The sequence below is a fragment of the Lithobates pipiens genome, unplaced genomic scaffold (genome assembly GCF_037356315.1).
Source record: "Lithobates pipiens isolate NorthernLeopardFrog02 unplaced genomic scaffold, aLitPip1_a1.2 Scaffold_23, whole genome shotgun sequence".
NCBI classification, from domain to species: domain Eukaryota; kingdom Metazoa; phylum Chordata; class Amphibia; order Anura; family Ranidae; genus Lithobates; species Lithobates pipiens.
In genome coordinates, this window is record NW_027507785.1 from 31,448,876 (window position 1) to 31,476,774 (window position 27,899).

The following is a 27,899-nucleotide window of genomic DNA, read 5'->3' on the forward strand; positions in this document are numbered from 1 at the left end:
TATGCGCTTATACTTCGCCTTTCACCTCCTCCCCTCTTCATCCACACATAAATCAAATGTACTGAAATGAAAAAATTATTTTATTTATTTATTACATTATCCAAAAAAAAAAAAAAAAATAAAAATAAAAAAAAACACAACACACCTTATGGATGGTTCTTTAAATCTACACCGAAGACACCAGAGGAACCCTTAAAATAAATCTTCAGGTGCCAGGGAAGCCATTCATTGGAAAAAAAAAATGCCCCTCTTACACAGTGATAGTCAGAACACCTTCCTTTATAGACAGCAAAAACTGATCATTGAGGTCATACTGCTTGCTAAGGATGAGCCGAGCAAAGCCCCCCCCCCCGTTCAAAAGTTCAGACGAACATCATTAAAGTCTATGGGACACAAACATGAAAAAACTCAAAAGTGCTAATTTTAAAGGCTTATATGCAAGTTATTGTCAAAAAAAAAAAAAAAAAAAGAAAAAAAAAGGGCATTTTTTTCAGGAGCAGTGATCTTATGAATGCTTAAAGTGAAGCGGGGTGGGGGTCTCCGTCTATAATATGCCTGTAAAGTAGCACAGTTTTCCTGTGTTTAGAACAGTATCGCAGCAAAAATTACATTTCTAAAAAGAAAAAAAAGTCATTTAAAAAAAAAAAATGCTCCTCACTGTAATGTATTGCCGGATCCCGGCAATATAGATAAAAAAAAAAAGAGAAAAAAAAAGGGCATGGGTCTGGTATTAAAGAGAGAGAGCTTTAAGTGCCCTGTAAGCAAGTAGTTAAAAAATAAAAAAATGTCCTGTGATGAAGATCCATCTCGAAGAAGAAAGAAGAAGAAAGAAGAAGAAAGAAGAAGAAGAAGAAAGAAGAAGAAGAGAAGAAGAAAGAAGAAGAAGAAAGAAGAAGAAGAAAGAAGAAGAAGAAAAGAAGAAGAAAGAAGAAGAAGAAGAAAGAAGAAGAAGAAAGAAGAAGAAGAAAGAAGAAGAAGAAAGAAGAAGAAGAAAGAAGAAGAAGAAAGAAGAAGAAGAAAGAAGAAAGAAGAAAGAAGAAAGAAGAAAGAAGAAAGAAGAAAGAAGAAAGAAGAAAGAAGAAAGAAGAAAGAAGAAAGAAGAAAGAAGAAAGAAGAAAGAAGAAAGAAGAAAGAAGAAAGAAGAAAGAAGAAAGAAGAAAGAAGAAAGAAGAAAGAAGAAAGAAGAAAGAAGAAAGAAGAAGAGGAAAGAAGAAGAAGAAGAAGAAGAAGAAGAAGAAGAAGAAGAAGAAGACTGCAGGCTTCTCGCTTTGCCAGCTGTTATATAGCTGAGGGTGGGGCCACCTGGTGACGTAAATGGGTGACCCCTGACAGAGTGGCCCCGCCCTCAACTATATAACAGCTGTCACAGAGAAGAAGCATCACTCGGCGGCAGCCTATTGAAATGCTTGGAGGGCCACGCTGGAATGCATAGCGCATGCGCAATAAACAATTTTGCTCACCACGTCACTTCCGCTACTCATCAGAAAATGCAACGGTATTCTGGTAGAACAGCAGCTTTCGGTTTTGGTTTTAGCAATACTTTTATAAAAGCTGAAGATATTTGGCGAGCATTAACCACTTTAGGAGGGCCCCACATACATTTACTGCAGCAGGGCGGCCCGGCCGCGGAAAAAAAAAAATATCACATACTGTACCTATACTGCAGCTGTCTCCCACTGGCTCGAAGCCTGAGAATTGAGCAATCACATGAGCACTGATCGCTCAGTTCCCAGGTTTGCTCTCTGCCCCTCCAGTGCTCACTGGAGCACCAGCCTGGGCAGGGGGTGGCAGCAGCAACTTCAGGCTACTTCCGTGGCATGCTGGGGAGGCTGAGCCAGCTGTCGATCAGCCATTATTGGTCGGGATCACTCCAGAGGCTGGAGCGAGCTTTAGCCTGCTGTTGGCTGACTTTGGGTCACAGGAGTGTACAAGTAAGAGCACTCCTGTGACCCTCAAGAGCTTTGGACATATACTTTTCTTTTAAAGCTTATCGTTTTCCAGCTTGGTCTTTGAAACAAAAAACTTTGCATGATAGAGATAATATATATATTATCTATATAAAATTTATATTACAAATTGCAACATAAGTGGGCACCTTTAGACTTCTAATTAGGTTGTTAATGTGATGCAAAAAAATTAAATGAAGTTTAGCAGTAAGTGACGTGTTGCAACAATTTCTGTGGCATTACCTGGTAATTCCAGCCAAGATCACTGAGGCTGCCCACAGCGGTCTGAGATGTATTGAGGCAAGGCGTCCCCCGGTGTAATTAAAATACACATTCAGTGCCTGAAATATATTTTGCAGCAGTCCCTTGTCGTCAAGGTTGGGGTTCTTCAAGTGCTTACAGACTTCCTACAGGAAGACAGTGAGAGGTTAGATATTTCAAAAGACAGGTATATGGCCTGTGATGGCTCAAGCTTTTTCTTACAAAAATTTCAGAATAAAAAAAAAAAAATAAAAAAAAAAAAAAAAAAACCCAAAACACACACCACACACATTTACATTGCAAGAGAAGCTCAGACACCCAAAAGGGTAAAAAACAAAACACACACACACACACACACACACACACGTGTAAGGGCACCCTGGTTGTACAACAGTTGATCTATCCATGGTGGAAGGAAAGCAAATTGCATAATCCATGTCCTGCTTAATTGATTCACACTAACGCGTTTTTTAACATGGGTTCCTATGGAACATTTTCACATCAATGCATTTTTGTGCCTCTGCGCATTTGGAAAGGGTCGGGGACTTTATTTTCCATGCAAAATTCAATAGAAGTCAATGGACCTGCATCAAAAATGCAAGTACCGCATTTTTACCACGATTTGTGTTTTTTTTTTTCCCGTTTTTTTTTCACTGTATATAGCTGGTTGCTAAGCAACCACAGTGTAAAAAAAACAAAGACGCAAAACGCGTGTCCAAAAACGCGACAAGCACTGCAAAAACGCTCAAAAGCAACATGCATAGATGTGAATCAAGCCTAAGTGATAGTCTAAAAACAAACAACAAAACCGGATCTAAGGACAACTAGCCACCACAATACTCAGATGGGTATATGCACTGGTAACCACTGACAGATGTAGTACCCTCCTAGATTAGTGCAGGTTGTTGGGTGAATTTAGTCTAGCTCCTATGTAATCAGTGGAGCAGGAGCTGACTGTTGTGGCCTGCTCAGCGTCTCACAGGCTGCTGCTCTCATTACTTCCCCTTGTATCTAGAGGATTTTAGAACCATAGCGGAAGGAAGAACAGAGTGGGCAGCCCAAGTATGTATGGGGAATCCGGCCATTCCCTGGGGGAGGTGTGCCTTGTAGATGGCTGGGGCAGGGGCAAGAGGTCCTGTCCAGTGCTGCTGGAGGAGACCCCTGTGCAGGGGCTCTGCCCCTGGGGCACGATTAGTGGAGATGCCATCTAGAAGACATGGGGTCCTAGCTGGAGCAACCATTTTGCAAAGCATCGCCCTTGAGTCGGTTTGGGTCTGGAGAAGCTCCCTGTAGCGTGCCAGGAGAAAAGTTAGAGGAAACGTGTCCAGCTGTCCTATGGTAGTGGGAGTTCGTATCTTCCTCACTGAAGAGTGCCCAATGGATATAGGAAGGAGGCAACCGATGATCAATTTGTGAATGATCGGAAACTCTGTACAGAGCTATTCCTGTCCTTTCACTCTGTGCAGCTGAGGCTGCAGAAATGGAGATTGAGGGCTGTGTCCTCAATCTCCTTTCCCCGTCTCAATGATGGAACTTCAGAGGACTGTTTAGATCCCCGATATCTTGACCACTGGGCTCAAAGGGAAGGGCCCCTTTATGGTTTCTTGCACCGGGGCTCGGATAGTTCTAGTTATGCCTCCGAGTCAGCCTGTGCCCAAAAAGTGCTGCGTCAAGAACCTAATATATCCCTGCTCCTTTCACAGACCAGCTTGTAGCGGTTTTGATAGTTATTCTAGCAAAAGAATTTCACATAGGAGGGATTTGTTTCAGGACAGTTTGTTTTAAAAAGATAATCTAAGTTTTCATAAATTACCTTAATTGGCCAGGCAGGCAATGGCTCCAGGAAACTGGCGGGGTATGGATAGTCTACCATGGCCAGGTTTATCCAAATATCAGACAGCCAGCTTTTCATCATTGCAACATCCTCTTTGCATTTAAATGGAGCGCACATGTGAAACGCGCTGGACAGCCATCGGATGCCATCATCTGTAATAATGGAAGGAGGAAGAATGAGCTAGGAGGTTCTCCAAAGAAAGATCATTCTAGACATCTGTACAAGATGATGACAGAGACACTTACCCGTCTCTGCCATACGGTTTATGGCAGCCCAAGACTTCGACACACTTTCTGCACACCCAGATCCACTCTTCTTAAAATCATTCGTCACAATCTGGTAATACAGATTACATGGAACCAAATCCTCAAACTGCCAGATTGGAGCCGAAGCAGCCAGAGCCCTGGAAGTGGAAGGACAAGTTTTGGGTGATTAGGTCTCCAGAGGGTAGAAGTTGCCAGCACTGAACTTTTTAATAAAAAAAAAAAAAAAAAAAAAAAAAAAAAAAAAAAAGGGACATTGATATGTCCAGGGATCCAGTGCTGTCCTTACCCAGACCACCTCTTTGTTGGTCTTCGGGCACCGGCATGTTTACTGTGGGAAGCAGCAGTGCGACCTTGCGCATGCACAAGTCGCACTGCTGCTATCTGATGGTCCTGCAGCCTCCTGGGACCTGTGGTGTATCCCAAGAGGTTGTAGGGGGGCGGGGTGGTGAAAAACCTTTGCTCCAAGTGCCTAGGCGCTTAGAGGAAGTGAGGAATAAATACCTGTCAAAACTAGGTAACTCCACCCCAAAAAATAAATACAATTTTACACACATTCCAAATACGAGAGAGGATGATTGGGGGGGGGGAGAAACGCAGAACTTCTGCTTTAAAGCGGGAGTAAACCCAGTTTCAAAAAACACTTACACTCCCGGCATGCTGGAAATGCTAACTTCCCATTGGTTGTGCTCTCAACCAAACTTTCAAACCATCCAATGGCTGGTTTCATAACTGATCACATGTGCAGCATTATGGCAGTTGAAGAATCATTAGAGGCCAAGATGGCGGCTTCCTTGACTGAAAATTATAGAAGGGTTTACTTCCACTTTAACCAATCCAGCTCCGTAACCAGACTATTTTTTTGCAGCATGGCACTGCATTATTTTAACTGACAATTGCATGGGCCTGCAACACTCTACCCAAATAAAATCTATGTCCTTTTTTTTTTCCACCCCACGAATAGAGCTTTCTTTTGGTGGGATCTGATCACCTCTGCATTTTTTTATTTATTTTTTTCTTATGCTATAAAAAGACTGACAAAAATAATAATACATACATAACACACACACACACACTTTAATAATAAAAAAAAAATGAATTTTCTTCATCAGGTTTAGGCAAATATGTATTCTGCTACATATTATTGTAAAAATAAATAAAAAAGGATTAAACCACAACACACAATAAGCATATATTGATTTGTTTGTACAAAAGTTATAACATCTACAAAATATGGTATATTTTTATGGAATTTTTTTATTAATTTTTACTAGCAATAGCGGTAATCAGTGACTTCTAGTAGGACAGCGATAGTGTGGTGGCCAGAGCAGACACCTACACTTTTTTATTTTTTAGGGACCAGTGACACTGGCTGGGGAGTGGTTAACATCAGGGGGCGATCAAAGTGTTAACTGTGTGCCTAGCCAGTGTTTTTGCACAGTGTGCAGGGGGTGCTTTTACTAGGGGAAGACATGGATCCTCGTCCCCAATTTGCAGGAACACAGGATAAATGCCTTCCTTCCACTGACCAAACGGCAGTCTGCCTCTGCACTGAATGATCGGCTGGCGGACAAAGTTTGTGGTATCCACTGATCGGCTCCTGCTGTATATAAATCAGAGGGAGCAGGCTGCCGGTGGCACACACATTCATGCCTGCTACCCAGAAGAGCTGGATCACAAAAGTTGTGCTCCTAAGTTTACATACCCCGGCAGAATTTGTGATTTCTTGTCCATTTTTCAGAGAATATGAATGATAAACTTTTTTCCACTCATGGTTAGTGTTTGGCTGAAGCCATTTATTATTATCGATAGACTTTGTTTACCCTTTTTAAAATCATAATGACAACAGAAACTACCCAAATTACCCTGATCAAAAGTTTACATAAAAAAAAAAAAAAAAAAAAGGGGGGGGGGGAACAAAACTGCGCTAAGGTGAGACACAAGAAACAATTATATAGATTGATCCTAGACGGATCAGATTTGGCTGCGGCTTAACTGTGTCACATAACTACAGAAAAAAACTAAAGATAAAAATATGAGCTGCACTAAATCCCACAAACATCAAATTGTGTATACATAAATAAAGTAATTATGTTTAGAGGCTGGGAACAGCCCATAATTCATTAATATGAAATCAAACCATAAATAATAAATGCATATAAATATTACAAACTCAGACCATGCGAACCGCCTATTCCTTGCAGTATAGGACCAAGTCGCATTGCCCCTATGTATAGCAATACAAACTCTAAATACACCCAGTGTATGGATTACAAGTCTGTATGTGTAAATCAAAAGAGAGTTCTTTCAAGAATATGAATAAAGTCCTCCACAAATGAACCATAAGCGATCCACTGCTGTGTGCGATTAAGTAGTGCTTGATCCACCACCAAAAAAAAATAAAAAAATTTGCCGCTTACCAGAAAGTCATTTGAGAATGGAAGCGAGGCTTGGTCAGACCGGATGTGGCCGCAAACCGGATGTGATGAACCGGAAGTAGAGCGGAGGACACCGAATTTTATTGGTTTCCTCTGCTGTTGTTGTAATGGAAGTGACCTGTCAGTGGTTAGACATGGTGCCCCGGAAATACAGCGGAATACACATCCAATGGCAGCTTCACTTGTATCAAGCACACCGGTAATTGGGTGGTTTCCATATGGGGTTAGAATGAGGCTTGGTCAGTTTGTAGTCCCTGAGTGGTTTATTGATCTCATTGGTGGGATTAATGACTGGGGGAGGGCCTGGCGAATCAGAATCTGACACGGGAACGAGGCTTGGTTTTGGCGGGAACAGCCGGGTGCCCAGAGTGAGGCTTGGAGGGTTAGGGACAGTATAAATGGAGGTGATGCAGCGTGCCGCTCGTGCCCCTGGATGACGCAATTTTGTTGCGAAACGCGTAGGGATGAGCGATATGCCAACGTCACCTCGTGTTTGGAACAGTTCCAGGAAAACGGGTTTGTCCGTATGCGTCCGGCCGGCGCAATGGACTTAAGGCTGATGATTCCTTTATACACTAAGTGCAATTTTACTTTTTAGTAATAAAGGGTTTTACACCATTTTGAGTTCTATTTCTCTTCCATGGTTTTGGTATACCTATCCCGAGTCCCTCTGAATTCATGAGAAAGATTTTTTGGGAGCGTTTTTTTACAATCCTTACATTGGAGTGGTGGCGCAAGGAGGGTATCGAGGACCCCTCTGGATTGGGAGAGGATTATATATTCATATGCCTTTTGTGACCCTCTGTAGTGGGGGGGGGGGGGGTCACGATTTTCTGGTAAGCGGCAAATTTTATTTTGGTGGCGGATCAAGCACTACTTAATCGCACACAGCAGTGGATCGCTTATGGTTCATTTGTGGAGGACTTTATTCATAATCTTGAAAGAACTCTTGATTTACACATACAGACTTGTAATCCATACACTGGGTGTATTTAACCACTTCCCGACCAGCGCACGACGATGTACGTCGACAGAATGGCACGGGCAGGCATATTGGCGTACAGGTACGTCCAATATTCGATGCCGCCCTGCCATCGGGAGCGCGCCGCGCTGGTCGGGACCCCCGTGAGTCCGGTCGTGGGACCCGCGGACTCGATCGCCGCGGGCATCCCCGCGATCGTCTCACGGAGCGGCCGAATGGAGGAAATGCTGTGTAAACAACATTTTTCCATTCTGCCTAGCAACTAGTGATGCTGATCTCTGCCCCATGTGATTGGAGCAGAGATCAGTGTACACTAAATGAAAGCCCAACCCCCCCACAGTTAGTAACACACCCCTAGGAACACTTAACCCCTACACTGCCACCCACTGGTTAACCCTTTCACTGCCAGTGTCATTTGCACAGGAATCACTGCATTTATATAGCAGTGATTACTGTATAAATGACAATGGTCCCAAAAATGTGTCAAAAATGTCCGATGGGTCCCCCACAATGTCGCAGTCACAATAAAAATCGCAGATCGCCGTCATTACAAGTAAAAAAAAAAAAAAAAAAAAAAAAAAAAAAAATTATTAATAAAAATGCTATAAAACTATCCCTATTTTGTAAACGCTATAACTTTTGCGCAAACCAATCAATAATCGCTTATTGCGATTTTTTTTTTACCAAAAATATGTAGAAGAATACGTATCGGCCTAAACTGAGGGAAAAAAATGTTTTTTTTATATATTTTTGGGGGATATTATAACAAAAAGTAAAAAATAATGTGTTTTTTTCAAAATTGTCGCTCTATTTTTGTTTATAGCGCAAAAAATAAAAACCGCAGGGGTGATCAAATTCCACCAAAAGAAAGCGCTATTTGTGGGAAAAAAGGACGTCAATTTTGTTTGGGAGCCACGTCGCACGACCGCGCAATTGTCAGTTAAAGCGACGCAGTGCCGAATCGCAAAAAGTGGTCTGGTCTTTGACCAGCAAATTGGTCCGGTCTGAAAGTGGTTAAAGTTTGTATTGCTATACATAGGGGCATGCGACTTGGTCCTATACTGCAAGGAATAGGCGGTTCGCATGGTCTGAGTTTGTAATATTTATATGCATTTATTATTTATGGTCTGATTTCATATTAATTTATGTTTAGAGGCTGGGAACAGCCCATAATTCCTTATTACTTTATTTATGTATACACAATTTGATGTTTGTGGGATTTAGCGCAGCTTATATTTTTATCAAAAGTATACATACCCTGGTGATTTTGGCCTGATAACATGCACATAAGTTGACACAAAGGGGTTTGAATGGCTATTAAAAAGGTAACCGTCCTCACCTGTGATGTGCGTGTGCGTGTGGTGTCAGGGGCGGACTGACCATTTGGCCCCTTGGGCACTGCCCGAGGGCCCCGTAGGGGCCCCCCCCCCCCCCATCAGGGTTGCCAGCCTCAGTAAAAATCTTTTTTTTTTCCGCATCTGTCTCTAAAATGTCTCTTACCGATATCTTTTTGGTCTAAAAATACTTAGATGATGGCTGCCCCACCTCTCCAGTACCTTCTCAGCCAATAGAAACATGTGTGTATACTGTGTAATTGTATAGTGTGTGTGTGTGTGTGTGTGTGTGTGTGTGTGTGTGTGTGTGTGTGTCCCCATAATCTCCTATTGCCCGGGGGCCCCATGAGTTGTCAGTCCACCCCTGGTGTGTACAAAAGGTCAGTGAGTTTCTGGACTCCTGACAGACCCTTGCATCTTTCATCCAGTACTGCAGTGACATTTATGGATTCTGAGTCATGGGGAAAGCAAAAGAATTGCCAAAGGATCTGTGGGAAAAGGTAGTTGAACTGTATAAAGCAGGAAAGGGATATAAAAAGATATCCAAGGAATTGAGAATGCCAATCAGCAGTGTTCAAACTTGAATCAAGAAGTGGAAAATGAGGGGTTCTGTTGAAACCAAACCACGGTCAGGTAGACCAACTAAAATTTCAGCCACAACTGCCAGGAAAATTGTTCGGGATGCAAAGAAAAACCCACAAATAACTTCAGGTGAAATACAGGACTCTCTGAAAACATGTGGCGTGGCTGTTTCAAGATGTACAATAAGGAGGCACTTGAAGAAAGTTGGGCTGTATGGTCGAGTCGCCAGAAGAAAGCCATTACTACACAAATGCCATAATGTATCCCGCTTACAATATGCCAAACAGCACAGAGACAAGCCTCAAGCTTTCTGCCACAAAGTCAAAAGGTTTCAGTGTTATCATTCATACTCTGAAAAATGGCCAAGAAATCATAAATTCTGCCAGGGTATGGAAACTTATGAGCACAACTGTATATGCGTTATCTGGTGCACAGCTGCCATCCTGTTTCAGTATAAAAACTTCTTTGGGTGGACACCAAGTGGTTAGGGAAAGAAGAGATTTCAGTGAATATATAGGGCAAAACCCAAGCACCAAACACCCCCCCATATCATTTTTTTTTCCTGTAGGTCCCTTCTGTCGACATACTCAAGGCAAAACGGAGTTGCACTTTGCAGTGGAATTTGTCCCAGAGCTTAGTGAATGTGAAGCTTTACTTTACAAAGAAGTGTGAGAAAAACACACACACCCACATGATTGAAATATGGAAGTTGGCAGAGCTTCCACCTATTTACTAAGCTCTGGGGCAAAGTGAAAAAAAATAAAATAAAAAAGCGCAACTGCTCATTCCAAGTGAACATTTGTTTTTAGTAAATCATCGCCATTGCCACAAGAGCCCATCTCCTCAAGCTAGGTAAATTGCACATTCCCAATACATGGAGCTGGCATAGACAAGTATACCATGGCAGGAGGGGCGTGGCAGCTGTGCATTGTAACCAGTTAGCTTCAGCTTTAGTAAAGCATTGGAGGGAGAAAAAATTAAAAAGGGGAAGGAGAAGGAGGAGGAGGAGAACGTCAAAAGATTCAAGCACAGGTTTGCTTTACTTCCAGACCCCACCTCTGCATATACACAACCTTCCTCTAGGCTAGGTTCACACCAATGCGGTGCAAGAAATATCTGTTTTCCCCCTACACCGGACTGCTGCTTAGGTCTTAAAAAAAAATAAAAATAAAAAAATTGGACATCCCAAGCACAGGTCGCGTTAAACTGGTTATAAAGCCTAAACAAACGTTTTGACCCCAATGCATACCTTCTGTATGTAGTGGGCTGTGCAGCATGGTAGGTGCAGAGTAGTTAAGTTATTGGGCACCAGACACTTCTTGGATGCAAACGAAAGTTTAATTCTCTTAAACCATTTTTGGGGGGGGGGGGGGGGGGAAAGAGAGGGTTAGGGCCAGGACACCCTTAGAAAGGTGCAATATTAATTGGCAGACTCCGAGACTTCAACAGGAGGACAACCATGCAGGGAAAGGCATCCAGCAAGAAGCCACATCTGAATGTGTAGGAATGCCGTCTCCTATGGCAACAGTCTTTAACAGTTCCAAACACGAGGCTTAATGGTTCCTTCACTTTCATTACAATCACTCCTTGTAGTTCTTCAATACACGGAGCTCCCAGTCTCTCACTAGACGATTCACTGCCACTGAATCCCTTGAGCGCCTCCAATCTTCACGGTGATATCTTCCTCAAGATTCACCCTGCTGGGTCCCTAGCTTGGCACTCTAGATGCCTCTCAAGCTTCACCCCACTGGCCTGCTTGGTCCCTGGCTTGACACACAAGACTGCTCTGCAAGAGTCACCTCCACTGGCTGGGTCCCTGGCTTGATTCCCACTGAAGCTTCACCTTCCGATTGATGATGAGAATACTGCTCTGGTACTTCCTTCAGATACTCACTGTGGTCCCTGGTAATTAGGTGGATGGTCCCTTACTGGTGACAGCTTTCCCCTCTACCTCCGACCATCATGGGTTCTTTGGCCAGCAGAACCGCCACTTTTGGTTGGACTGCAAGCCGTAATCCCAACCATGCATTGCTCTCTTGCTTCTGGATAGGCCCTCAGACAGCCTAGCAGCCAGATGTGCCAAGGTTAGGCTTCATCTCCGGCCTAGCAATACAACACACGTCCACCCAGACAGCCATCCAGGTGGCACAGAACACAGATACCCTGACTCCACCCAAAATATATAGGTTCTCCCAGCAGACGAGGGATTCAAGAAAACCCCTGTCCATTGGCTGAGATACCCCATATACTCATAATCTGACCTTGGGTTGCCCTTCTCGTATCTAGTACCACCAAGTGGTAGAAGAGAAAAAGTGCAACAAAGCCAAAAACTTAGGGAGAAATCAACCAGGATAACTACTCCTGCCAAGTAAATTTATGAGGAGCAACCCTGCCTGAACTCCACGGTGCTACACCTGCAATATTTAAACTGTTCTAGGCTCAGGGACGGATCAGGGGGGCGGGGGTGAAACAAGGGGGCAATTTCCCCCTCCGAGAATTGCGGATGAATACGGCCGGCGGGTGACAGCGTGGCCGGTTCCGTGGGTGACTAGCCACTGCGCTGAGTGGACGGGTGAGGGGGGGGCAGCTGGGCGGCTTAGTGTCTGAGGGCTGCTGGCCAATCAGGAAGCCAGCGGGCAGGGGAGCAGGGAGATGACATCTCTTACTACCCTGCATCCCTCCAGTTCCGCCCTCACTGTGCGGGAAGGAAGCTGTGTGCAGCAGAGAGATTACATCATCTCTCTGTTGTCTAACTTCACTCTGGGACACAGCAAAAGACCACCTTAGCAGAAAAGTAACACAGTAGGTGACAATCCGCAACGTGTGGCAGGTGACGTGGCAAGTGACAATCCACAACGTGTGGCAGGTGACGTGGCAATCCACAATGTGTGGCAGGTGACAATCCGCATTTGGTGGCAAGCGCCACCCTCAGGGCTCCCACTGATTCTGCATTATGGTGAGTTGAACCATTTAATTTTATATTACAGTGTAATAATTTCTATTATGCGCTTCAATCATCCTGACACCATAACAACCATGGTGCCGTAATGATTGAAGCGCCAATACCAGCAATTTCTCATATAAATTGCCCCCAAAAAAAAAATATATATATATATTATATATTTTATAGCAGTGCCCCTCCCGAGACTAGACTCTGGATCCGCCCCTGTCTAGGCTGTAATTTCCATATTTCTAATTCTACATTTTAAAAGCCATCAGCAGAACAAGTCTGCTCACAATTCATTAAAAAAAAAAAAAAAAAATTAAAAAATAAAATAAAACACCCCACAACATACACACTCCACAGAGGAAATGAAACCTGGAGCAAAATAAAGTTTGTAAAAAAGGGAAAAAAAAAGACAAATGATATGACAGCTTGTAGCCTGGCTTCCTTCCTAAGTGACCCATCCTGACAGATGCGGAACCCACAGCACAGCTCATGTTAAGACTTGCAACTCCAGCAGGATACACGTGTATTTCTAGAGGCAGGACTGCTGGAAAAAAACAGTGTTGTATGAAAGTTGTTTTCTTTGTTCGTTTTTTTTCTCTATTTTTGGGGTGAAAAATGTTCATAAAAACACTTTCAGATATGAAACTTATTTTATATTTAACCTAAACTTTTTTTAATGGATTTTTTTTTACAACTTTCCAGCTAAAAATGTTTTTTCAATGCAAATTTAACGTGCGGATGAAAATTGTTCTCCAGCAAGTATTTCCTGAGGCTTTATTGAACTGCAAGGTTGATGGTGTGTCTGTTAAAGTGGAACGTTACCCTTAGGTCCCTTTCACACGGGGCGGATAAGTAATGAGCCGCCCCGTGATGATCCGCTTGCTCAGTGGGGATCACTCAGTTGTCCTCGCTGAGCCGGCGGCGGACAGGGCGGTCTCCGCACACTGTGCAGGGACCGCCCTGTCAGCTCTCCTCTATGGGGATCGGATAAGCACGGACCGTCTGTCCGTGTTCATCTGATCCACTCTGCAGACGGATAGAAAAATAGGATTTTCCTCCGTCTGCAGAATCAGACAATTGCAGGTGTCTGTGGATGTTCATCCGCAGACACTCGCTATCCCATAGGAATGCATGTATGTCCGTATTTCATCCGCAAACGGATGGATGAAATACGGACATACTGTCCGCATGTGTGAAAGGGGCCTAATTGTATAGTTAAACAAAAAAATAAAAAAAAAAAAAAAAAAAAAAAAAAAAACACACACACACACTCTATGCAATTCCATTGCACAGAACGGCCATAAACTTCCTCTTTTCGGATGCCCTGCCGGCATTCCTGGCACCTCCCCTCTGTCCAGTGCCCCCCATGGGAAGCCGCTTGCTCGCACCCGAGTCCCACTGCTGCATCCATTGACACAGACAGCAGGACTCGGCCCCGCCCCCCGATCACTGGATTTGATTGACAGTACTGGGAGCCGATGGCTCCCGGTGACCCAGGTTTGGGTCAAAACTCAAGGTTGACCCAAACCCAAAAAGCATCCCTAGTATACAAAAGCTGGAAAGAAGTCAAGAGTACCAAAAAGGACATTACAAAAACCATTTAAACATCTTTTTTTTTATTTTTTGGGCTCTGCACTTACCCCACTATAACGTGCGGATATTTTATTCTCATCCAGGCTGCCAGCATTCCACCATAAGACCCCCCAATGGCGATCACTGGGCTGTGCTCGGCATCTGCGCTCTCTTTAATGAACCTTATAAGAACAGCAAAGTCTGCGAGAGCCTGTTCCGAGGTCAGATAATTCAGATGTATGGGGTCCTGTTAGAAGGGAAGCAGACAGCAAACAATAAAAAGATTTTATCAGCGTCATTTCTCTTTTCTTAGAACATCAGTTATAGTTCTAGCTGGAAAGGATCACTAGAAACGTATTCAGGTGAGCGATTTTTTTTTTTTGGGAGGGGGAATGTGGTTTGGGAATTGTTTTTCCGGGAGATAAAGACATGGCATTACTTTAATAACAGCAGTTGTCTTTGTCAAGAGTCTAGAGATACTCATCAGTCGTTTCCCAACCTGACCAGCAATGGACTTTTCCCAGAGCGTGTCATCCTTAAAAATGGTTCATAGGCAGCATTTTCAGGTCAAGCACTATACAGCTCATTAGACTACTAGATTGAAGGGCACTTTTAAGACTATTGCCAGATGTAAAGCCATGCATGTCAATAGCACACCTCCATTCTACAGAAATGTATTCAACACATGAGAAATTTGTCATAAGCAATTCAACATTGCTGTAGTTAGACAGGGCCGCCATTCGGGGGGGCGGAGGAAGAACAGCCCATACACATGTATGGGGGCCTGGCTATACCCGAGGGGCCCAGGCCCCAACCAATGAAGTTGTTTCTGCTGTTTAGTAGCATGTACAACTCGTTACCCCGGGCCCCCAAACCAACAAGTTAGTAACTTACTGTATAGTAACAGCCTTTTTTTTCTGGCATACCAGCACCTCTGCCAGAGACAGGGAGGGAGAAACACTCTATACTATTGCTTTAGCAGAGTGAGCTGATGCAGCTCACTTAGTTCCAGCTGCAGCCCAAGAGAGGTGAAGGCGAAGCGATACTATCTGCACTCCGCCTCTCTGCAGACCGGGTGCCGGTTTGGGTGCTAGTTGCAGCTCAGCCATGCAGAAGAGCTGCGCTGTGTGTAGCCAGCCTGACTGCTCACTGTGGACTAGAGACAAGTTATTGGACATTCGATTTTTGTTAAATTGATTGACAATGTTGCTGGATGTGGGCCTGTGTTGGATTGGGCTGTCTCTTCGCTGACTATATGTGGCTGTTGGATTTATTCGGACGGCCAGTGGGGAGGCCCTGGGGAACGTTGGTGGTCTGGCCCAGGTCTAAAGCTGTGTTAGGGGCCCTAAAATCTCTGATGGCTGCCCTGCGTCAAGGCAAAGGTAACATACCAAAAGAAACGTTATACGCACATAAAGCAAGCCAATGGAAAGCAGACCCACCAAGTACGGGATTACAAATTGGGATAATCCACATTGGATCAGGATTAAAAAAAAAAAAAAAATTTTTATATTATATATATATATATATATATATATATATATATATATATATATATATATATATATATATATATATATATATATATATATATATATAAATAAATAATAATAATTTGCCTTGATCATTCCTATGGGATTTCAGAAAGCAATACCGTACCCAACCAGAGACACTTTACAGGGTGTCCACCACCTTAATATAAAACAGAGGAAGCCATTGCCTATATTGAAACATTGTTGGCATCTGTGGCAAATGTTTAAATACTAGGGTAAGAAGTGGAGCCATTACGCCCCCCCCCCCCCCCCCATCCTAGATTACTCCTTTCTTTAGAAAGAAGTACCCTCATTGCTAAAGCCAACAGCACCACTTTTACTCTAGCTTTCAGAACAATAGTTACAATCTTAAATCTAAAAAAACTGAAATATACTTACATTATAGGACAGGTTACCATAAGGCATGGATTCCCCATAGTAGCGGTGTTCAGCAAATACCAGCATGGCACCAAACTCCTCCGCTATGTCCCACATGAAGCCCTAGAGAAGAAGAGAAAAGAAACCCAGATTTGATTGTGTACGTTATTATAATGTTTAAAATTATCTGAACAGATGAGACTGTAAACTGAACACGGTGGTCCTCCTCTACTTTAGTCCATATTTAGATATGCCCTGCAACGGTTGGGTAGAATTGCCAGCTATAGGGGAGGAAGGAGAGTTCCAAGAATATAGACACATGGGAAAGGCGACTGACTTAATTGGCAAAATGCCTTTTAATTTTTTGAAAAGGAAACGCCATAAATACCACTCAATGTCACTCCCCTTTCTGGGACCCACTAGAGCCCACTTCCTACTCTGGTCTGTTGCAAAGAGCATTGGTAAGAAAGATTATAGGTGAAAGAGGCAAACACTGTCCCTTTGCCCAGCATGGAACCTTCTTACAGCCAAAACCAGCCTTTTAAACAGATCTACATCTTTTTTTTTTTGGTCTCAGGGAACCCCGTTCTAACAATTACTGTACCTACGCCTCATGCACATTAGCAGGATGGTCAGTGGGAAGAATTCCCTTCCTTTACAGATGGTTAAAAAAAAAAAAAAAAAAAAGACTAATGCGTCAGTGGGAACTTGTCTAGAGGCAGAAATTGCTCCTTGCAAAGAACCCCTAGCAACCTCTAGAGTAAAGTTTCTCAACCAGAGTTCCAGGAAACCCTAGGGCTATGGTTTCCTTGAGCAATTCCTGCCTCTCAGATAAGTCCCCAACTGACACCATTGATTTAGCGAGCTGCAAGAGGGCTTCCCAATGACCACAAGTACAAGGAGCATTCTTCCCACTGAATATGAACACTAATGTATCATGAGTCATAGATAGTAATTTTTTGCAGGGGTTCCCCAAGGCTGGAAAAGTTCTCAGGGGTTCCTCTGTGCTGAAAAGATGAAGAAAGGCTGCTCCAGATGGTTCCATGGAACACTGGTTGAGAATGGCTGTTCCAAAAAGTGCTGATACAAGGTGTAGCACCCTCTACCTGGAAAGGTAGGTGCTAGTGTAGGTTTTTGGGTAAGCTTCCAGCACAGGCAAATTTAGGCAGGACTATTATGTGAGCTAGGCCTGGTTGTTTTTGATCTGGGGGCAGAGGAGTGGTTTAGCATAGAAGTAGGTGACTGACATGTGCTTCAGCTCTTGGACGCTGCCTCTTTTGCATGGGAGAAGGTTCTAGAAAAGGGGCAGGGCAGAGGGCTGGAGTGACATGGGGTGCATGTGGGAGCCCTGGCCAATCCCCCCTCAGTTGTGGGAGCCTCTCCTTACAGGTGGTGTCCTGTCCTGGAGCAGAAGCTGGAAGAGACAGTTGGTCAGCATGTCCGGAGTAAAGTCATTCAGGAGGGATCCAGGCCAGGTGTTGGAGAGTGGAAAACTCTGGAAGAGACATGCCGGGGAGCTGGATGTAGAGCCAGAGGGAGTTGTGTCAAGTCGCTGCAACCAGACTTGCTGAGATCAGTAGTCCTTCACTTTTAATCTTCTGAACTAAATGGGGGGGGGGGGGGGGTACTGCTGCCTACAAAAGGCAATCAACGAATGAAATAAAAAATCCAAATCCCCAGCCATTCAGGGTGAACTGGCTTTGTGCTTAGTGAAGCACCTTAAAAAAAAAAAAAAAAAAAGAAAAGAAAAAAAAGTTAAACCTGTACCTTTATTACTATGTTATTATCTTAATTCATTAGCAGGTGAATGCGGCCCTCCATGCATTCACACACATTGAATATGGTCCTACTGGATTGAGATCTGGTGAGTGTGGAGACCATTGGAGTACAGGGACCTCATTGTCATGTTCATGAAACCAGTGGTGAGATGATTTGATCTTTGTGACATGGTGCATTATCCTGCTGGAAGGAGCCATCAGAAGATGGGGACACTGTAGTCATAAAGGAATGACATGGTCAGCAACAATACTCAGGTAGCCTGTGACATTTAAAACAATGCTCAATTGGTACTAAGGGGCCCAAAGTGTGCCAAGAAAATATCCCCCACACCATTAAACCACCATCAGCCGCTTAAAAACTGTTGATACAAGGCAGGATGGATCCATGCTTTCATGCAGTTTACACCAAATTCTGACCCCACCATCTGAATGTCGTAGCTGAAAGCGAGACTCATCAGACCAGGCAACGTTTTTCCAATCTTCTATTGTCCATTTTTGGTGAGCCTGTACGAATTGTAGCCTCCGTTTCCAGTTCTTAGGTGACAGGAGTGACACCCTGTGTGGTCTTCTGTTGCTGTAGCCCATCTGCTTCAAGGTTTAAGATGTTGTGCCTTCAAATATGGTATTATGCATAGCTTGGTTGTAATGAGTGGTTATTTGGGCTACTATTGCCTTTCTCAAAGGCTTAAATCATCTCAAACCAGTCTGCCCATTCTCCACTGACATAAGCAGGGCATTTTCCTCCACGCAACTGCAGCTCACTGGATATTTTCCCCCTTTTTTGGACCATTCTCTGTAAACCTGAGAGGTGGTTGTGTGTGAAAATCCTAGATCAGTAGATTTTTGAAATACTCAGACCAGCCTGCCTGGCACCAACAACCATGCCATGTGTAAAGTCACTTAAAGCGGGAGTTCCGCCGTTTTTTTGTTTTTTTAAAAGCCAGCAGCTACAAATACTGCAGCTGCTGACTTTTAAAATAAATGACACTTACCCGCCCGCGATGTCGGCACCCGAAGCCGATCTCTCGAGTGCTTCCGCCGCCATCTTAGGTATGGGAATCAGGAAGTGGAGCCTTGGGGCTTCATTTCCCGGTTCCCTACTGCGCAGGTCGCGCTGCGCAATAAGGATGGTCCCCGCTGTCTCTGGGATTCGTGCGTTTCCCAGCAGACAGCGGGGGACCTTCGGAAAGGGGCGTAGCTTCTGCAGATATCTATGCCGGAAGTGGGTGCAGATACCTGTACTGTACAGATACCTGCACCCCCCTCCCCCCTGAAAGGTGCCAATTGTGGTTCCAAGGGGTTCCAATGAGCGGAAGCTCCACTTTAGGGTGGAGCTCCGCTTTAAATCCCCTTTCGTCCCCATTCTGAAGCTTGGTTTGAAATTCAGCAAATAGTCTTCACCACATCTAGATGCCTGAATGCATAGAGTTTCTGCCATGAGATTGGCTGATTAGCAATTTGTGTTACATAGCAAATGAACAGATGTACCCAATAAAGTGGCCAGTGATCATTTCCATAAGTTCTGTCCTGTTTCACCAACGTAATGTCTTTCTGCAAGTGTACCAGCATGGGTACAAATTCTACAAATACATGGCACTCCAAATGAGTGCTTTAGTTGCAGTTCTATATCCTAGAACTAGCCAAGTACTATGGGAGACCGGACATTGACTCATTTTATGTAGTTACACAAACACACTGGGGGATTTCTGTTAAATGGTTTCATTATTAATTTGTGGTTAATCTGACAGCACACAGAGTGGCCCCTACCCAGTTTAAAATTTAGGTTACTTCCTTGTCCCGTGTCGTCATAGGGGATTTTCCTTAATTGCAACTCTTCACACACCGAAGAGTCAGTATCTTAAGCGTTCATAATTTTTCAGTGAACAAACCATGCATTTGAACACAACATTAATAATCTCGAAAGCAAGTTTCCCCTGTAGTTTTGCAGTACTGTGCAAAAGTTTTTAGGCAGAAATGCTGTAAAGTAAGACTACTTAAAAAATTATATATATATATATATAATTAACCACCTCAATACACTGCACTTACACCCCCTATCCGGCCAGACCAATTTTCAGCTTTCAGCGCTCTCACAGTTTGAATGACAATTACTCAGTCATGCAACACTGTACCCATATGAAACTAAATAAAACGTAAATTTTGTGAAAAAAAAAAAAAAAAAAAAGCCCTTTTCTTTGTTTCGGACATAAATTTTTCTTCATAGATTTTTGGCCAAAATGTATACTGCTACATATCTTTGGTAAAAATATCCCACATTAGTGTATATTATTTGGTCTTTGTGAAAGTTATAGAGTCTACAAACTATGGTGCCAATCACTGAAAATTGATCACATCTGATCAGGCCTTCAGTACATCAGGTGCATCTCATTCACACTGGGGCGGTGCGGGCGTCGGCGGTAAAGCGCCGCTATTTTTAGCGGCGCTTTACCGTCGTTTTAGCGGCGGTCTGCGGGCGCTAGCGGGGTGGTTTTAACCCCCGCTAGCGGCCGAAAAAGGGTTAAACCCGCCCGCAAAGCGCCGCTGCAGCGGCGCTTTGCCGGCGGTATTGCCGCGCTGTCCCATTGATTTCAATGGGTAGGAGCGGTGAATACACCGCTCCAAAGATGCGGCTAGCAGGAATTTTTTTCACTGTCCTGCCAGCGCACCGCCCCAGTGTGAAAGCCCTCCGGCTTTCACACTGGAGTGAAAGGGGGGCCGGTTTTTTTCCAGGCGCTACACAGGCGCTATTTTTAGCGCTGTAACGCCTGAATACCGCCCCAGTGTGAAAGCAGCCTAACAAGTCAGGAAAGTACAAATACCCCCCAAATTACCCCTTTTTAGAAAGTAGACATTCCAAGGTATTAAGTAAGTAGCATGGCGAGTTTTTTTAAGTTGTCATTTTTTCCCACAATTCTTTGCAAAATGAAGATTTTTGTAAAAAAATAAAAAAAACTCGTCATATTATCAGGTTATTTCTCACACACAAATCTATAAAGTGCAGAGCAAGAGAGAGCGCACACCAGCCCTAGTGCATTAACGTTTATTAACTCCAATAAATGAGTAAAAAGCCAAGTATCACACTCACATGTTGCCGATATTATTATAGCATTGAAATCAAGAGCCTCCACGGCTGCCTCATCTCCCGATCCTCCTGCTCCCTATAATGGCTTGCAGCAGGGATATCCAGGCATTCAGTTCGCCTGCTTGTTGTGAATACGCTGCCCTCTCTCTGCGTCTCACGCGCACGGACCAGCCGGCTGTGGATGACGTCACTCGCGGCCAGGGGGAGGATCACTCGGCATGCGTGCTAACTCCTCGGCTGTGTATCAGAATGTTTCCGCGACGACTACATGTTTCGGAGGCGTGGCCTCGTTCTGAAGGAGGCCATGCCTCCGAAACATGTAGTCGTCACAGAACCCACAAAAGGACCCCATTTTGGAAAGCAAACACCCCAACGTATATTCTATGAGACATGGGCAGCAAATAGGTACTTGGGTACTCTGATGGGCCGTGACAGGTACTCTGATGGACTGTGATTGACAGGTACTATGAGGGGTGGCGACAGGTCCTCTTTATTTGGGGGGGGGGGAATCAGTGTGGATTGGTGTACACTAGGCAGTACCGAGATGTTACCGCAATCTCCTCCTCACACAAATCGGTGTGCGAGGAGGAGAACAACCCGGTAACATCTCGTTACCGCGGTTTGTTTACATTTTAGTGATCGGCTGTGGAAGGATCACAGCCGATCACGTGGGTAAACAGCCGGCCAATGGCTGTTTACCAGCGTTGGTGACGAGCAGTGTTCGCGGGGAACACGCCGCCACCGACGTGCACGTGCAGCACGATCGCATCTGTGATCGGCCGTGACTTCATCACGGCCGATCACGTGGTAAACAACCATAACCAATGGCTGTTCACCCCCTTCGGTGGCGGTGTGTCACAGAGACACTGATCGCGTGCATTCCCTGTTTAAAAACGGGAGGCCGTCATATGACGGCCTCCCGCCTCAGTAGGCGCGCCGCCTGGCGTCATTTGACCTCCGGCGGTTATTTTTCAATTGTTTATCGATTTGTAAAATGCAAAGTGAGCAAAACAGAAGGAAAAAAAAAATAAAAAATCTAAATCAATATTTGGCATGACCACCTTTTGTCTTCAAGCCAGCCAGCAACAATTCCTCTAGGTACACTTGCACAGTTTTTAAAGGATCTCAGCAGGCAGGTTGTCCCAAACATCTTGGAGAACTAACCACAGATCTTCTGTGGCTGTAGGCTGCCTCAAACCCTGTCTCTTCATGTAATCCCAGACAGGCTCCATGATGTTGAGATGAATGTTCTGTAGGGGCCCAAATCATCACTTTCAGGACATCTTGTTCTGCTTTACGCTAAAAGATCTCAAAGTTCTTAATGACACTGGCTGCATGTTTGGGGTCCTTGCGCCGCTACTGAATAAGTTTGGGGCCCCATTACATGCCTCCATGGTAGTATGATGGAGAAGTATCCGCCTGTATTTCTCAACATTAGGGACACCACTGATTGGGCAACGTTGGGGACCATAGTAGATGCAGTTGTTGCAGGGCCATCAGCACAGAACTGCTAGAAATCAGTGGGTCCCGGGTATACCCATCTACTGTCCGAAGAAGTCTGGCTAGAAATGGTCTTCATGGAAAAGAGGTGGGGACAGCGCTGTTCTTGATTTGGATATAGAATTTTGCATTAATTTCAGTGAAGGGATCTCTTAAGGCGTCAGCATACCAAAACCTTTTGCACAATTTCATGCTCCCAACCTTGAGGGAACAGTTTGGGGATGGCCCCTTCCTGTTCCAGCATGACTGCCCACCAGTGCACAAAGCAAGGTCCATAAAGACATGGAGGAACTTGACTGGCTTGCACAAAATCCTGACCTCAACCCGATAGAACACCTTTGGGATGAATTAGAGACTGCAAGCCAGGCCTTCTCATCCAACATCAGTGCCTGACCTTACAAATGCGCTTCTGGAAGAATGGTCATGCATTACCATAGACACACTCTGTCCACTAAACCTTGTGGACAGCCTTCCCAGAACAGTTGAAGCTGCAAAGGTTGGGGAAGAGAAAAAAAAAAAAAAAAAAACCACACACACACGCGCACACACGCGCACTGGGGTGCAGAAAAATGACAGCAGGTGTGAAATATTTGGCTGTAGCAGAAGACAGTTTGCTTGCCGAAGGGCTGGAGAGAAATACAGGCTGATACTTATCCATCATTCCATACTATCAGGGAGGCACTTCATTGGCCCCATATTTATTCTGCAACTAACAAGGAGTCCTAAAAAGTGATGGTTTGGCCCCCACAGAGCCCTAATCTCAATATCATGGAGTCTGCCTGGAATTACTTGGAGACAGAAGGATTGGAGGCAGCCTACATCCACAGAAGATCTGTGCTTAGTTCTCCAAGAGGTTTGGAAAAACCTACCTGCCGAGTTCCTTCAAGTGTACCTAGAAGAATTGGTGCCGCTTTGAAGGCAAAGGGCGGTCACATCAAATATCGATTTGGATTTCCCTCCTGTTCACTTTCCCGTTTTCAGAAAACCTTTTCATACCAACAGTCCTTAAAAATAAATAAAAAATACAGACTGCCTGGGCAGGGCCGGACTTTCAATAGGGCTTGACGGGGCTCAAGCCCATGGGCCCCGTCCAATATGGGGCCCCGCGAGCCCATACTTTGCACTAGGCGTCCGCGCTATAGCAGGCTACAGCGCGGACGGCAGTTGCTGGGAAGGCGTCCCTGGACGTCCTCCTCTTTGGCCATTTAGCATGGCCAAAGAGGCCATGCTAAATTTTGTTTACTTTTTGTTTACTTCCCCTGATGCGTGCCGCGGGCGCGCATCGGGGAAGTTCTGTGTCGGCAGTGTCCCTTGGACACAGCCAATCATAGATCATGCTAAATGGCCAATCACAGCGGCCATTTAGCACTGATCTGTCCAATGAGAGATGATATCATGATATCATCTCTCATCGCCGGCTCTCCCCCTCACAGAGACAGCCTGTGAGGAGGGAGAGCGACGTGCAGCCTGTCACTGTGGGGGAAAAAAAAAATGTAAAGTGCTGTCCCCAGTGCCATGTACAAGTGCCACCTGTCATGTACAAGTGCCACCTGTCCCCAGTGCCATTTTTCATCAGTGCCACCTGTCCCCAGTGCCATTTTTCATCAGTGCCACCTGTCCCCAGTGCCATTTTTCATCAGTGCCACCTGTCCCCAGTGCCACGTATAAGTGCCACCTGTCATGTATAAGTGCCACCTGTCCCCAGTGCCACGTATAAGTGCCACGTATAAGTGCCACCTGTCCCCAGTGCCACGTATAAGTGCCACCTGTCCCCAGTGCCACGTATAAGTGCCACCTGTCCCCAGTGCCACGTATAAGTGCCACCTGTCCCCAGTGCCACGTATAAGTGCCACCTGTCCCCAGTGCCACGTATAAGTGCCACCTGTCCCCAGTGCCACGTATAAGTGCCACTTGTCCCCAGTGCCACGTATAAGTGCCATCTGTCATCAGTGCCACCTGTCATGTATAAGTGCCACCTGTCCCCAGTGCCACGTATAAGTGCCATCTGTCCCCAGTGCCACTGCCATGTATAAGTGCCACCTATCCCCAGTGCCACCTGTCCCCAGTGCCATGTATAAGTGCCATCTTTCATCAGTGCCACCTGTCCCCAGTGCCACGTATAAGTGCCACCTGTCCCCAGTGCCACCTGTACCAGTGCCACGTATTAGTGCCATCTGTCATCAGTGTCACATGTCATCAGTGCCATCTGTTATCAGTGTCACGCGTCTTCAGTGCCACGTCAGTGTCACGTGTCATAGTCCTGGGCCTTCAAAAGTGTAATAGGTAGTCAAGAAGTTAGATGTGTAATTTATGCTCCTAGAACACGTGACGGCGCTCCCTGCATGTTGGGCCTCTCTAAGTGGCCAGGCTGTGGAAAAGTCCCACACATGTGGTATTGTAATACTCAGGAGGAGTAGAATGTACAATTTATCTTGCGCTACTTTGTTTTTTGAGTTATTTTGTTATATTCTTGCAATTGATTTGTTATGATTGCAACCTTACAAGGTAGTTGATACGTTTTCCAGGTAAATAAGTGTTTTATGTTCTCATTCTGACCAAGATATTTGTGCATTGCAATAAACACTTGATCACTTTGAACTTTTTTAATCATTATTTATTGGAAAAAAAACTTTTCAAGCTTCAATCAGTAATAAATTATTACTTTGTTTAGCATTTAACACTCTACGGTACCAGTCACCTTTTAAAAGTAGCTTGGCACTTCAAATAACGATTGGATCGATTATATTGTTACGGCACCAGATGGCGACAAATTAATATAGAAGGTAGGGCCCGAAAGTGACTCAAGCCCAGGGGCCCCCAGCACCCTAAGTCCTGCCCTGTGCCTGGGTGACCCCAAAAATATATGCAGATCAGGAAAGGCAGAAGTCCTTATCCGCATACATGACAGGGACTTAAAAAGAACTAAAGTGCAAGTGTCAGCAAGAGTGCCAGGACACTAGTAGACATGTGCACTGCTGAAAAAATTATAAATCAAAATTCCTTATTTTGGAGAATTTTAAAATTTATGTTCTATTTGTTTAGATGCAGTATTCATTCTCCCCCCTCTTTCCATCTCTCCTCCAGGCTGGAAAGAGGAGATATATTTTTAAATGAAAGTGCAAAAATAAAAAAATGTTTACAAGCACCCCGCCCACATGTGCTCATGCACAGAAGCGAACACATATGCAAGTCACGCCCACATATGTAAACAGTGTTCAAATCACACATGTGAGGTATCGCTGTGTGCGTTAGAGCAACAATTCTAGCACTAGACCTCCTCTAACCCTAAACTGATAATCTGCAAAAAAAAAAAAAAAAAAAAACCCACATACACATATATACATTCCACAAGTGTGCTCAATTTTAAAAGCATGACATGCTGGGCATTTACTCGGTGCAGCATCAGCTTTCACATTATACAAAAAACCGGCTATCTACAGTGAAAAAAAAAAAAAAATTAAATAAAAAATGCAAATCGTGGCAAAAACGCGGTACTTGCGTTTTTTTGATGCAGGTCCATTGACTTCTATTACATGCAAAACGCTGCATTTTGCACAAAAAAAGGTTCCCGACCCTTTCCAAAAACGCAGAGGCACAAAAATGCATTGATGTGAACATGTTCCATAGGAACCCACGTTAAAAAAATTTCCCTGCATTTCTGCAAAATGCATAAAAAAAAAAAAAAAAAAAAAAAACACACACACACACACACAACACGTTAGTGTGAAGCAAGCCCTACACAAATTTTTGTTGGAGATAAAAAATAAAAAATCGGAAGCCAAATCCACCTGGATATGTACTTACTGTGTTATTGCTGAACAAGGTGATATCACCCTCATTGCCAGTATAGAAGAGGATGGGGCCCCCAGGCTTCCTCCAGTGGGTTTCAGACACCAGGTACCGCTGTTTAAATGTGGCATCCTCTGCAAATCCCAAGTGGTCGATCTAGAAAAAAAAGAAACCAATAAAAAGCATTGAAACCGTGCAGTAATTGTATGAAGGCACCACTCAACCCAGGGCTAAAAACCATTGGAAAAAAAAAAAAAAAAAATTACGAAGACAGATTTAAAAAGTGGAACTCTTAAAGCAAAGATTGGTGATATGATAAGGAGCATATAGAATGTTATTTGTGGCCAAGCAGTACCCTGAAAGAAAAAAAAAAAATAAAAAAAACCCCACACAAAAAACACACACTACCCTTTGGCCCCTTTCACACTGACGTCCCGTTCAGACCCGCCTGTCAGTTTTTCAGGCGGACCTGAACGGGTGCTCCATAGAGCTCTATGGAGCGTCGGATGTCAGCGGTGACATGTCCGCTGACATCCGACCCGCTCCGAAAAAGCGTAACGGAGGAAAAAGCTATTTTTCCATCCGTCTGCGGATCGGATGACGACGAGCACTGCGGTCCGTCGTCATCCGATCTCCCATAGGGGAGAGCGGCGCTGTGACAGGTCCGTCCCTGCGCAGTGTGCAGAGACGGAGCTGTCATCTCCCTGCTCAGCGGAGATCGGCGGAGTGATCCCCGCTGAGCAAGCGGATATCCACGGGGCGGATCAGAACTGATCCACCCCGTGTGAAAGGACCCTAAGTCTTAAACTCTCCCGAAAAATAGCAGTGAACTTTGATCTCACTATCCTGTATACCGGCAGAGAGACATTTGTTTATTGCAAGTATTTATAAAAGGGTCAACAATGTACATTTACATCAGTCCCCATCCTCAAGGAGCTTACAATCAAAAAATGAAATAAAATAAAAAAAATAAAAAAGTCACACACCAATTTAGGATAGAAGCCAACTAACCTACTAGCCTGCTGACACTAAAAAAAGAACACACTGCCCAAAAGGGCTTGGAGAGTATTGCTGACCCCGAACAAACTCCCCCACGGAGGGGTTTTTAGGCAGCAAAACAATAAATGTATGACAGTATAGTGTAAAAAATGTTTTAATATTTATTACCATAAAAAAAAAAAAAAAACAACAACAATATAGCACATGGGTAAAAACATGAGCTCCACTGAACAGTTGAAAGACTCAAAACAGTAACATAAAGGCTGTATGAGAGATTGTATGAGCTGTATTCTCATACAGCCTTTATGTTTTATAGTATAAACATTTTTTATACTATACTGCCATACATTTATTGTTTTGCTGCCTAAGGGCCGGTTCACACAGCGGGCGATGCGAGGCGACACGACTCGCCTCCGCAAGTCGCCCCCGTTCTGTACAATGGAACCGTTCTGAGGGGAGCGACTCGAGTCGCTCCGACTCAGAAAAAAGGTTCCTGTACTACTTTTGGGCGACCTCGGGGCGACTTGCATTGACTTCTATACAGAAGTCATCTGCAAGTCGCCGCTGAGGTCGCCGCAGGTCGCGGCGAGGCAAGTCGGAGACGCCTCGCCTGCTGTGTGAACCGGCCCTAAAAACCCCTCTGTGGGGGAGTTTCCACCTACTAGCCTGCTTGGCTGAA

The 27,899-nt window shown here is 44.5% G+C and overlaps 1 protein-coding gene across 1 annotated transcript in view; it reads right to left on the reverse strand.

The window, feature by feature from the left end:
* PRCP (prolylcarboxypeptidase) overlaps window positions 1-27,899 on the reverse strand; it is a 54,437-nt gene that overhangs the window by 4,553 nt on the left and 21,985 nt on the right. Inside the window, 7 exon segments of the mRNA XM_077451395.1 lie at window positions 2,190-2,257; window positions 2,260-2,353; window positions 4,021-4,193; window positions 4,287-4,444; window positions 14,231-14,409; window positions 16,094-16,195; window positions 26,237-26,377. Coding sequence (XP_077307521.1) covers window positions 2,190-2,257; window positions 2,260-2,353; window positions 4,021-4,193; window positions 4,287-4,444; window positions 14,231-14,409; window positions 16,094-16,195; window positions 26,237-26,377 — 915 coding nt within the window.